The sequence below is a fragment of the Manis javanica genome, chromosome 3, assembly GCF_040802235.1.
Source record: "Manis javanica isolate MJ-LG chromosome 3, MJ_LKY, whole genome shotgun sequence".
In the NCBI taxonomy this organism is placed as follows: Eukaryota; Metazoa; Chordata; class Mammalia; order Pholidota; family Manidae; genus Manis; species Manis javanica.
The window spans coordinates 134782329-134794559 of NC_133158.1; the positions used below are offsets into that span (position 1 = coordinate 134782329).

Sequence of the window (12231 nt, forward strand, 5' to 3'; positions counted from 1 at the left end):
ATCCCATTTTATAGATGGCAAAATGAAGTGTAGGCAGGCTTTGCCCAAGATCACTTAGCTAGTAAGAGCAGAGCCAGAACTTGAACCCAGGGAATTCCTGACTCTTAATTATGTCCTTAAACAGAAGCCAGAAGCTCAGCCCAGAAGATAGAAGCAGTGGGCTGGTGGGAGGAGGATTAGCCCAGGACCCTAGGATGCAGGAATGGGGTGGGACCTGAGAGCCTGCATTCACCAGTGGGCGGCTCATTAAACCAGGCACCTTTCTCTCTCCTGCAGCCTCATTCTGCCAGGGACAGGACTAGAAGAGTTTTGTAGCAATCCTCGCTGTGCAACCGTGTGAAGGGGCTGCCTCTATTGGCCAGTGTTCCCCTCTGCTCCAGATGTTCCCGCAAAGGCTGCACAGCTATTCATGCGGAATGTGATACAGGGACTTTATAATCCTCAGTGTATTTGTAAAATCAAGCGAGATAATCATGGGCTGTTTACTGCTTTGTTAGCCTGTGTTTCCTTCCTCTTTTCACCTACAATGGCAGGCTCCAACTAATTCGATAATCCTACCTGTTCAGTGAACTTCTAAGCCATAATTATTTTCATCCTTACACAAACCTGCTTTTACCATCATTATACTTGGCGCCCACTGAACCCTCAAGCTTGCCAGCAACACCACAATGATGACTGTCTTCCCCAAGGATCCCTGTAAGCCTTCCTTAGTTAGAGCTGTGAAGTATTTTGAGAAGACTGAATTAGATGCTAGAGAAAGCACAACACACATTTATTGCTCATCTTGGAAAGACAACAGCAATGAGCTTCCAAAACTCTCTTTGGTTAACATAATGTGAGGGTAATGAATATAGATATTGTCAATAGTCACTTAGAAGCATGCTTTCTTTGTACATTTTGTTCTCTCCAGTAAATTTCCAACCAAGAAAGGATATGCCCCAAGTCCCTGTTTGCATCAATAAAGCGAATACTCAGAGGAATCACCTGGAAGCAACAGAGAGTCAGGAAAGAATTCTCACCACCATCAACCTTTGTTCTAGTTGTTTCTCTGTGTTTTCACCACGTTTCTAATTATCTACCAAACAGAAGCCATCAGCTCCCTAACAAGCCTGGTTCATTTCCCAGTGTCCTCCAGACAATTCCTGATGAAGGACTGGTTAGGACAATACCCCAGCAGGTGTCTCCAGCCAGTGCAGTATCATAGTCATTGCATTCACAAGACAGCTGCCAAGAGACCAGTTACCTGCCCAGAAAGAGAAATAGGAAGCACCTGTCGGACTTGTGGCTCCACGTGGAAAATGAAAATGTAACAGTCAGGGTTCTCTGGAAAAACAGAACCAGTAAGCTATATACAGATATATACAAGGGGATTTATTACAGATGTTGGCTCCCTTGCAGTGGAGGCCAAGAAGTCCCACAATCTGCTTCCTTCACCCTGGAGAACCAGGAAAGCTGGTGGTGTAATTGAGTGTGAGTCCAAAGGCCCAAACATCAGGCTGGAGGGACCACTTGTATGAATCCCCATCAGAGCCTGAAAGCTCAAGAGCCAGGAGTGCCAGTGTCCCAGAACAGAAGACGGGTGTCCATTCCGAGGCAGGGAATCCACTCTTCTTCACCTTTTTGCCCTATTCCGGCCCTCAACTGACTGGCCGATGGGCACCCACGCTGGGGAGGGCCTTCTTCTTCAGTCAGTCCACCAATTCACATGCTAATCTCATCTGGAGGGCCCCTCACAGATACACCCAAGAATGGCATCTTGGGCATCCCTTAGCCCAGTCAAGGTGACACATAAAATTGACCATGACAGGCAATACCTGTTTTTTTGTGCTGGTGGTGACACAGGGCAGTGAACCCAACCATGCCTTGCTAGGATCACCTAGGGATTTAAGGAGCCCCCCATCTGGGCCACACTTCAGACCAATTAAAGGGAATTTCTGGAATGGGAGCCAAGCACCAGTATTTCTAGAAGATCTGGGTAATTCCTATGCCCAGACAAAATGGAGAATCCCTGAAAAGGAGATCTGGAAAGCAGAAACCTTGTGACCACCCCTCAAAAGGCTGGCGTCCAGGTCACCCGCATTTACCCCTGCCATGCCCTGCCACGGGGCCGCTCTCCGCTCTCCGCTCTCCAATACCCGGGGCCCGGGAGGCGCGGCCTGGCCTTGCGGGCAGCCGGTCCCTCTTGGCGCCGCTGAAACGGCGCTGCGTGTAGCTCTCTGCTTGCTCGGCGACCTCCCGCAGCAGCAGGTCCTCACCTCACTCACCTGTTTTCGCCATCTGGGACTAATTTTTTAGCAGGACATGACTGATTCTTCAGTTAACTGCACGGTGGCTACAATGAGCTTTTAAAATGAAATCATATCCCGTTGCCCACCTGAATAAAGCCCAACAGGGGCTTCTCACTGCAGTTAATAAGCTCAGGCCCCTCATCTTGCTTGCGAGACCCTCAGCAGTGTGGCCCGCGCTCCTCCGCCGGAAGAGCGGGGCGTAAGGACATGAACTTGGCGGGCGGAGGCCCCAGGGCAAAGGGCTGGCCCGCCCTCACGGGCTCCCTGGGATCGGTGCAGTTACAGGACCTCTTCCGAGCCCCGGCTGCTCCATCTAAAGACGGATCTGCTGTGAGGATTATGTTCTCTGGCCCACGTAAAGCTCTAACGCAGCGCTGGAACCTCCTCCTCGGCCCATCCCCCCTCTGGACCCACTGTTCCGGAACACTCCCCTGACACCTCATCACTCAGGTGCCAGGGCCAGGGCCAGGGCCACAGAGACCCCCTCGCACCTCCATCACCCTGTTTCATGTCCTTTACAGCCTGTATTAGTTTGCTATGGCTGTACCTTCAACTATGTGGCTTAAACAACGGAAATGCGTTGTCTCACAGTTCTGGGGGCTGGAAGTCTGAGACCAAGGTGGGGAGGTTGGCTCCTGCCTGAGGGAGAATCTGTTCCGCAGCTCTCTCCTCACTCCTAGCGGTTTGCTGGCAACCCTTGGTGTTCTAGGCTTGTAGATGCATCATCCCAGCCTCTGCCTTCATCTCCATATCTCATTCTCTCTGTACCCAAATTTCCTCTTTTTGTAAGGACTCCAGTCATTGGAGTGGGTGCCCTGTCCTACTCCAGTATAGCCTCATCTTAACTAATTCCATCTATAACAACTCTATTTCCAAATAAGTCACACTCTGAGGTCCCAGGGGTTAAAATTTGGGGTGTGGGAGACACAACTCAACCCATAATATAGCCTTTATCCCTCTCTGGAATTATCTCCTTTTATTTGTCAATTTATGTATTGTGTTGTCTTGTCTTTCCTCCCTGAACATCATTGCTTATGTTGTTTGGTTTTTCTACAGAAGACATGCTATGCTTTTATAATTCAAAAAGTAATAAAAGATGAGCTTTTCAGGAAATAAAAATGAGCATTCTCCCTCAGATTGCGATTTGGGTGTTCACCATCTCCCATTCTACCCTGGAAGCTTTAGGGGAGGAGGGAACCCATCTTTGCACCTCTGAGCCTGACACCATGTCTGGTACATAAATGCTCAATATATGCTGGCTGGGTTGAAATTAAATTGATATGTACATTAATTTCCCCACAAGAGCTGAAGTAAATCAGTTAGTTGTTCTTGTAGCCTTCCTGGTATACATATGACACATTTTCCCACAAATCTGGAAATCTTTTTTTTTTTTTTTAAGAACACTGACCCTTTAAGCTTTTAAGTGACTCTGACACACACAGTGGCACCATCCAACTGTACTGATATATAAGGTGTTGTCAAAAATTAAAACACAGCATGAAGCAATACTGTCAAATCTAGGAGGGAGTTAAACCAATAGGTCCATCATGCAACCCCTGGGAACCTAACTGCCACATTTCACCTGATTCTTCTAATTAGGTCATGCTTGCAAAGCCTTTAAAAGCAGACAAGTGTTACATTAAGTGCTAAGTAGCATTAATTAATAATACTGATAGATTACATGGGCTGGTACTCATTGAAAATATAAATGCCCTAGGCTTATCAGTACCATACTTAGAATCCATGTTAGGCTGTACTCTAAAAATTATTTAAAGAATTTTATAAAGCCTCTGGCTCCAAAGAAAGTAGTTTGATATAAACTTTGCATTTTCTGACTTGAAAAAATTTAGGGATCATCTGATACAATAGTTCTCAACTCTATCAGACCCACCACCTGTTTGTTGTAATAAATGTTTTGTCAGACCCCATTTTAATATTCTGAAGCAAAATTCACAAATAACCAACTTGTATACAACATATTTCATATGTAAACACTCAGGCAAGTACAAATGAAGTTGTCAGATGCTTGCACTCAGTGAAGAATCACTATAAATGTGCTGGTTCCAAACAGCAGGCAGGTGGTGCTGCATGGAAGAGGGAGGTTCATGGGGGTCATTTTAGGGGGTCCCTGATTTCAGAAAGAGTAAAGAACTCCTCTCAAGTTCCAAACCAAAGAACTTATGATCTTTTATCAATTTACTCTCTAATTGCATTCCTGGAAAAGACAATGTACTTATATATTAAAACCATCCAAAGAACTCCACACATTTATATGTAAAACAGAGTTAGGATTTAGATTCAGATTATCATAATCAGCATTTCCATCTACAAGAATATCAGGAGAGATACCTGAAAATTGTATGACACCATCCTACACATTTAGCATTTCTGGGACCTATCCATCAAATACCAAGAACACTCCTCCTGCCCCAATCTTTGAGAACAAAAAAAAAAATGGTCAAAACATCTTTTATTTCATTTGAGAGCAAAGTTCTGTAACAACCCCATGGGATGGCACTGTCACTCTTGAGAGTCACAGATCTAAGTTTACAGCCTTATGTAAAAAAGTAAGGATATTGTGTCCCCAAAGAACCTGCCCAAGAATCATGAAGTCTTGGTAGAACCAAGTAAGAAGCACTTAGAGTTCGGACAGGAAATAATTTTCCATGTGCCAGGCAATGTCTTGAGGTCTTTTCAGATGTACACTGTTTCAATCTTCACATCAACAGTAGGTGGAGGCTGTATGATCCCCACAACACAGCTGAAGCAGAAGCACAGAGAAATGCAGTCACTTACCCAGGGACCCAGAACAGTAAGTGGCAGAGCCCTGACTCAGACCATCTACCTCAGAATAACCCTGTGACATAGTGCAGACTACAGACTGGCATTTGGAACTGGAGGGGACACAAAGGGGAAAATGTAACATCCTGTGTTATGAGATAGTCTAGTTTTACCAGTTCAGCATTGACCTCCAGCCATGTCTTCAAGTCAGGGTTTGTTTCCTGGTTGGTCTCATCTTCTCCTTTCCTGTGTTTTACCTGCAGACATTCATGCCAGGAGAAGGCTGCTTTGGGTCCCTCTGGATCTTTTCTAAATAGGAGATTCCTGTTTACTAGATGAGTTCCAGAATCATCCACTAAGGCTTCTGCAGCCCTCTTCCATCAGTTGACCTTCACCGGAAACCCTATTGCACAGAATGAGTGGCTTCCTCACCTCCCTGGACCCCCGGCGGGTGCAGTGGGGCGCTGCCTGGTATGCTGTGCACTCCAGGATCCTGCGCACTAAACCAGTGGAATCCATGTTGGAGGGGACTGGGGCTACCACAGCACATGGCACCAAGCTAGCCCAGGTGCTTACCACCGTGGACCTCATCTCGCTTGGCGTTGGCAGCTGCGTGGGCACTGGGATGTACGTGGTGTCTGGCCTGGTGGCCAAGGAAATGGCGGGACCTGGTGTCATTGTGTCCTTTATCATTGCAGCTGTTGCATCCATACTCTCAGGTAAGCATCTCAGTGCAGTGCGAGGCCTGCGGGAAGCATGCTTGCCAGCCTGTTACTGCTCGCCCACCCTTCTAGAGTTTTTACCACTGAGGCATACAAAGGGGCAGAGAAGTGGTCACCATGCTCCTTTTTTGCCTTTACTGCCAGGGAGTTCAAGGCTAGATTTTGGCTCAGTTGTAGTAGCTTCCTTTCTCTTTGATTTGGGGATGCAAACAATGGTTCTGGTGCCCAGCCATCTTCCAACTTCTCATTCCTTGTCATGTCCTAGTGGCTCTATTTTTAGCATAACGCTCCCTTTCGTTGGAAGATACGGCAATCCCCTTGTGGGGAGGTGGATATAGCTAGGATATCGATAATAAATAAAGAATAGATAGCATAGCAAAATGGTAAGTCAGTAAATCTGATACAACTGGGATTTAATGAGCCGAAAACTGGCACTGTGACTCCCCCAGACCCCAAGCAAGAGGAAACCAAGCTCAGAAATGTAGAGCCATTATGAGCATCACAAAGCACCATCTGCTTTGAGCATTTCAACAGATTAATATTCTGCAGTGGTAACTCAACGAATGCCTTTTTCTCCTTAAGAAAGAATCATAAAACTCATTTGTGTGCTTTTTGTAAAATGAGGTAACAGGACTTACATGTTGATAATTTGTGAAATGCCTCCTCTTTCTTTTTCCTCCTCCTTCCTCTTCTCTTTGAGTTGTGATCCACAGCATCTTCCCAGAATACCAGGAATGGGTCATCAGACAACTTGAAAAAGAGGGGAAAAAATACTTCCTGCTTCCTGATTGCTGGGGTCTGGGGTGGCAGATCATGTGGATCAACAACTCATGTCCTGGCAGTGAATGTCATGGCCTCTTCAAATGTTTCAGAAGAAGTAGGAAAGCTGACTTATATCAGGAGTTCTGTGTGCTAAGGCACACCAACACAAGAAAAGTCCTACATTAATATCTTACACCTAGTAACTAGACTTCACCCATGTGCAGCCATGTAGGATGCACAGACTAGGAACATGCAACCAGAGAGGACACTGGTTTATATTTGACATCTTTTTAATTTGATGAGAAAAATATTTCCATACTGATTTTATTTACCTCTTGTCATGGTTTACTTCCCCACTGGTTTCACCACTGTCCCCTTTTCCCAATGTCATTCTCTAATATGCATGAATATCCTAATAATTGAGGTTCATGCAGAATATTTTTCCTGATAGATGAAAATAATCATTCACACAGATGAATTCCATGGGTACTTGAAATTCTATTAACCTGATTGCAATCATTTGTAAACTTCTCCGGCAGAGGAAATATTTTGGGGGGAGGGTGCCAGATTCCACCATCACCACAAATCTTTAGACCTGAAAGGGTTAGTGCACAGAACAGAATAGCAATAGTAGAACACAAGGCAGACATAACCGGGTCCTGCTGAGGGCCCAGGGCAGAAAGCTGAGACCTGCCCAGGCTATGCAGACTGCATTCTCTTTGGGAGCCGTCCTCCTGTGGCCTGGGCCCCTAAACCATGGTCAGTCCTGCACATGCATCACCCACATCTTATCCTTCAGGGTACTACCTTACATTAGGAAACCAGAACAAGAGCCAGTGCCATTCTGGGAGCCTGCCCCACCCCGCGGTGCCCCTGGGCCATGTAACTTGGGTTGCACCGGTGCTCGGGCCCAAGACTATCCTAGCCACCATTGTGCCAGAGCCAGTTCATGCCACTGTGCACATCTCTCCACAACATTGCATTCACTGAGGGCAAGTTGTTAACTTGAAATAGGCTGTGGTGGGAGTATTTACATCACAGAAGTTTGGCAAATGCTACAAATCAGAGCTTGTTTTGTTGTTTGTTTTCAGAGTTGGTTGTTAAAGCCTCGTCAGCACAGCACAGGCCTGGCCCCACTGGAGGCCCTGGTACTGCGGTGACTGGCACCAGCAGAAACCCTGCCTCTCCCCCACTCAGGAACACGCCCTCCACATATGGCAGATCCTTAACACTTCTCTCTACTTTGTGGCTGACTCCACTCCCTGCTGAGGCCAGTCAGAATTTTTCTGGAGCCCTCAGCCAGAGGCAGGACAAAAATTACTTCTGCCCAAGTTAGCACATTTATAACCGATTTCTGCAACAGGTCTCTCACTCTAATATCCTTTGTTGTCCCTCCCCGCTGTCTTCTCTCCACTCCCACGTCACCCTCCCCATATTGCCTCTCCCTTGACCAAACTTCCCATCACTTCTCCATATCACAATAATCAAATGCCCCTCTAGCCCCAGACATTTTAATTCCTGGTCCTTTTCTCTGTCTGACCTTAACTAAAATCTGACCCAGCCCTGAGGACACTGTCGCCTGCCTGTCTGACCTGGGGAGGCTGCCATTCTCACACGCTCTCCTCGCCCACTCAGAGGTCCGGAGGACCCGCCTCCCACGGCCTCTCTCAGATTCCGGTTCTCCCACCATCGCCTCAAAGCTCTGCTGCTGCCAAGCTATGCCATCTTCAGGGAGTTATGATCCCCTCAAAACTCTCAAAAAAAAATAATAGAAGTTTTGTTTTCCACACCTGCCAATTGTAGATAATATTAGTCCTTAACTGATGATGTTGCTCTGAAGAGTAAATGTGACAACAAATGCAAAGCTCATGGCACAATGCTTGTCAGACTCAAGCACCTACGATCACTCACCTTCCTGAGGCTTATGCCCCCTGGCCCTCAGTGCTCACTTATTCTGATCTCCTCACCCCGCAAAACTACCTCTCCGCCTCCCTCTCTGGCCTGCTTTCTGCCATAATCCCAAGCAGTTTGAACGAGGGTTAAGAGCTGCTCTGCTATAAGACTCAGAATTGACGTTCTGCCGCAGCAGTGACCTACAAGAAGAGGAAACATATGGCAAGATAGAAACTATTGGCAGGCAAACTCTTAAGACATTTTCTTGGTCCTGTGGCATCCTCCTCCACACCACACAAACCAGCTTATAAAGTGAAAATGACATGAGTGTGACTAACAGATCCACTTTCTCTGACAAGACCCAAAGCTACAGTGACTCCCTGGACTCACCTCGCACTGTAACTGCCCATGGCCCTGTCTCAGGCGGAGAGGGACTCACCAGGGGCAGCAGCTTGTGCTGTAGCATCTGCCCTCTGTCCAAAAGGCCTTACCTATGCTTTAATAGCTCAGCAGCCCACAACCAGATCCCATGCCCAGTCCAAACTTTGAAAACCCTTTTGTACATACTAGATTAAATAAACCACACTGGGAAAAGAATTTCTTTTCCTTGTTCCCACTACAACCTTGTTGAAAGACTGAGGGATAGAGGCTGGAAAGTTTATAGAGGTTCTCATGCTTTTGGCTGGGGATGAAATGCAAAGCAAAGCCACCATGCCAGGGACATCTGGCTGCTTAAAGCCCCAGGAGGCTCTTAGGAACTTGAGTGAGGCAAGGACAGCCAGTTTGCCATTGTGTCTAATTTTATTTCTGTTCTATTTTAATATTATTAAAACCCTTCAAGCCCGTATCTCAAATGCTTTTGATAAGGATTAAATGAGAGTGGGCATACCCAGCAACCATCCCCTGTCTGGTGCATGATACCAAAAGATTTTTATCATCTACTCATAAGAAATTATTGTCAAAAGTCTAATAAGATATGGTTTAATAAAGATGTAATGGGTGCCCACCATATACCAGTCCTGGGGTTTTACCAAAAATACATAAGAAATTGTCTCTGCCCTAAAGGATCCATACCTTATTGATAGAGAGGTAAGTCCCCACAGATAGTAGCAGTAATAATACTAACAGCAGCAACACCATCTATTGAGCACTTGCTGTGTACCAAAAGAGTTCTAAGAGCTTAACACATTATTTTATTTAATCCTTACAATAACCCTATTTGATAAGTGCTGCTGTTATCCTCATATTAGATGAGAAAATAGAGGAAGTGAAGAGTTTGGTAACTTGCATAAGGTGCTTGCTTAAGAGGTAACAAAACAAGGAATCGAGTGAAAGCGGTGTTCCTCCAGAGCCCACATCTTAATCACTTTGCTATTCTGCTCCTCTATTAGCAGATTAGGATTCAGTTCAATTGCATACAACAGAAACCTAAGTAGGAGAGATAATTTCACTTCTTCCTTGTGTAAAATAAATCTGGAGGGAGGCTGCTGTTGCGCCTCTGCAGTCACAGGGTTCGGGCCCCTTGATTTTTTTTTTTATTGAAGTATAGTTGATATTCAATATTATATTGGTTTCAAGCACACAAAACAGTGGTTCAACAGCAACCCACATTATTAAATCCTCACCTTAACTAATGTGGTTACTATCTGTCAACATAGAAAGATGTTACAGAACCATTGACTATATTCTGCATGCTGCACTTCCATTCCCATGACCAACTTATATTATGCCTGAGATTTTTGTGCCTCTTTATCCCCCTCACCCTGCCCACCCACCCCAATTCCTCTGCCGTGGTGACCACCACTCCCTTCTCAGTGTCAGGCCCCTTGACGTTCTGCTCTACCATCTGGATCCTTGGTTTCCATCCTTAAGGTGACTTCAAGATCTAAGAGAGCTGCTGGAGCCCAGCCAATACATCTGAGTCCCAGAAAGCAGGAAAGAGAAGAGAATATTGAGGCAGGTTATTTCCTGTATTTCTTTCCCTTTTGTAAGAAGCTTTTTCATTAGCTTTTCCATAAGTCCTCCCCTATAATTTACATTGGCTAAAACTTGGTCCCTGAGCCACAGCAAGTGTGGCTGAGAAATGTAGTCTTCACAGTGGGTATATTGCCAATCCCAGTATTATAGGGGTTTGTTAATGGGAAAGAAAAGGAAAAATGGCTGTTGTTGCCAATCTGTAATGAGTTCATAATCCCTAAGTCCTCCAGTTTGCTGAGGTCAAGTTGTTCTGAAATATTTAAGTAAAATTGGTTCTGATTCTCAGTACTGTACAGTTGGAAAATCTAGAGTGTCCCCCCTCAATAAACCTAGGAAATTGTGAAGGTTAACTTTCTCCTAATTCTTCCAACTCTGAATCTCTGCTTCTGCTTTACATTTCATTTGCTTCTACCCCTTTTCTTTGCCTTATTATGCAACTAGATGCCCCATCAATCTTCCCTCTCCCCCAAGTATCAGCAAAGCAAGGTTGTATGCACAGTGGAATTTATAGAAAGTTTGAGCCAGAAAAGGACAGATTATGCAGTCCATCCCAGCAGACAGCAAGCTTACATGGAACACAGGACACACTCCAGTTCTCCCTGCCTTTAGGGAATGTGCCCCAACCTTCTCTTCTTGGCTTCAGGCTCTAGCCCCATTGATAGGCAGCCTTTCTACTTCAACTCACCTTCCACACTGTAGCCTGCCCACTGTCAAGCCTAAAACTCTTGTCCATATCTTATCCAGACCAGTTTACTTACCTCTCTAACTCCCTACAAGTTCATCCTGACCATTCTCTAAAGACTATTGTTCCCTAACCAAATGGTCCATCAAGATAATTCACCAAACAACGTGGACTCTTAGAGGAGGGACTTGGGGTCCAAGCCAGGAAGATTAGACATCTATTCTGTGTTATTGAGAAGTTCAGCCACACAAATGGATCTGTGTCTTAGTGACACAGTTGGAAGAGACTAGAGGTGGAGAAATGGGTTACACACACTTTGTACAGAACAGACAGGAGATTATGATGCCCTAGGTCCTGGCAGCAGAGGTGAGAGGGAAGTTTAGGATAGAAAGGATTTGGGCCTGGTTGGATGAGGGGATGAGGGAGAAAGATAAGCTCTTTCTAGCCGAGATAAGATACATAATAAACGAGAATGTTTTTGAACTCATGTCAGGAGAATAACAGATTTGCAACACAGTTCTGGTAACAGAAAGTAAAAGCAGAAGCAGAAAATTCGAGTAGAGGGCACCTCCCCCGAACACCAGAGGAGTGGGAAGCTCGTTGTATGTGCAGAAGTGCCCACCAGGTTTCCATGGAAGGCTCCTGGCCACCCTCCCCCACCCGGTGAGGGAGGGAAGATTTTAGTGCTGCCCCTGGAGAAGGAGCCAGAGGGTCAGAGATTAAGACAACTTCCCAAGAGGCGCAGATGTTTAGTGGCAGAGCCAGGACTCAAATCTAAGATTGCAGGCCTCCAAAACTCACGTTCTTCCATTTCAGCATGCTGCCTCAGTACCTTTGAAACTAGTCTTTCTCATTAGATGTGGATTAATAAGTCACAATCCCTGAGAGGGCTCAAAAGGCAAGAAAGGACCATCACGTTAAGGAACATTTTTATTGGCAGTTTATGGTTGAGCACTAGGATTTGTAATTTGCATTTCCTGCTATCCTCATTGTTCTTTAGTACCTTCTGATGGGTCACCGGGAGAGTCCACCATAACTGTCTCCCAGGGAGGGCGTGGCAGGAGCAGAGCTCTTCGGAGCGTGACTTCCCACTGGCCAGGCTCCCCACCTGCTCCCTGGGCTGGTT

General features: G+C 45.8%; 1 protein-coding gene across 1 annotated transcript in view; it reads left to right on the forward strand.

Annotated features, from left to right (window-relative positions):
• Nucleotides 1-12231, forward strand: part of SLC7A14 (solute carrier family 7 member 14) — a 105933-nt gene that overhangs the window by 47961 nt on the left and 45741 nt on the right. Inside the window, exon 2 of the mRNA XM_073232095.1 lies at nt 5333-5788. Within this exon, the coding sequence (XP_073088196.1) occupies nt 5485-5788 (304 nt within the window). The 5' untranslated portion in view covers nt 5333-5484. The remainder of the gene's footprint in view (nt 1-5332; nt 5789-12231) is intronic.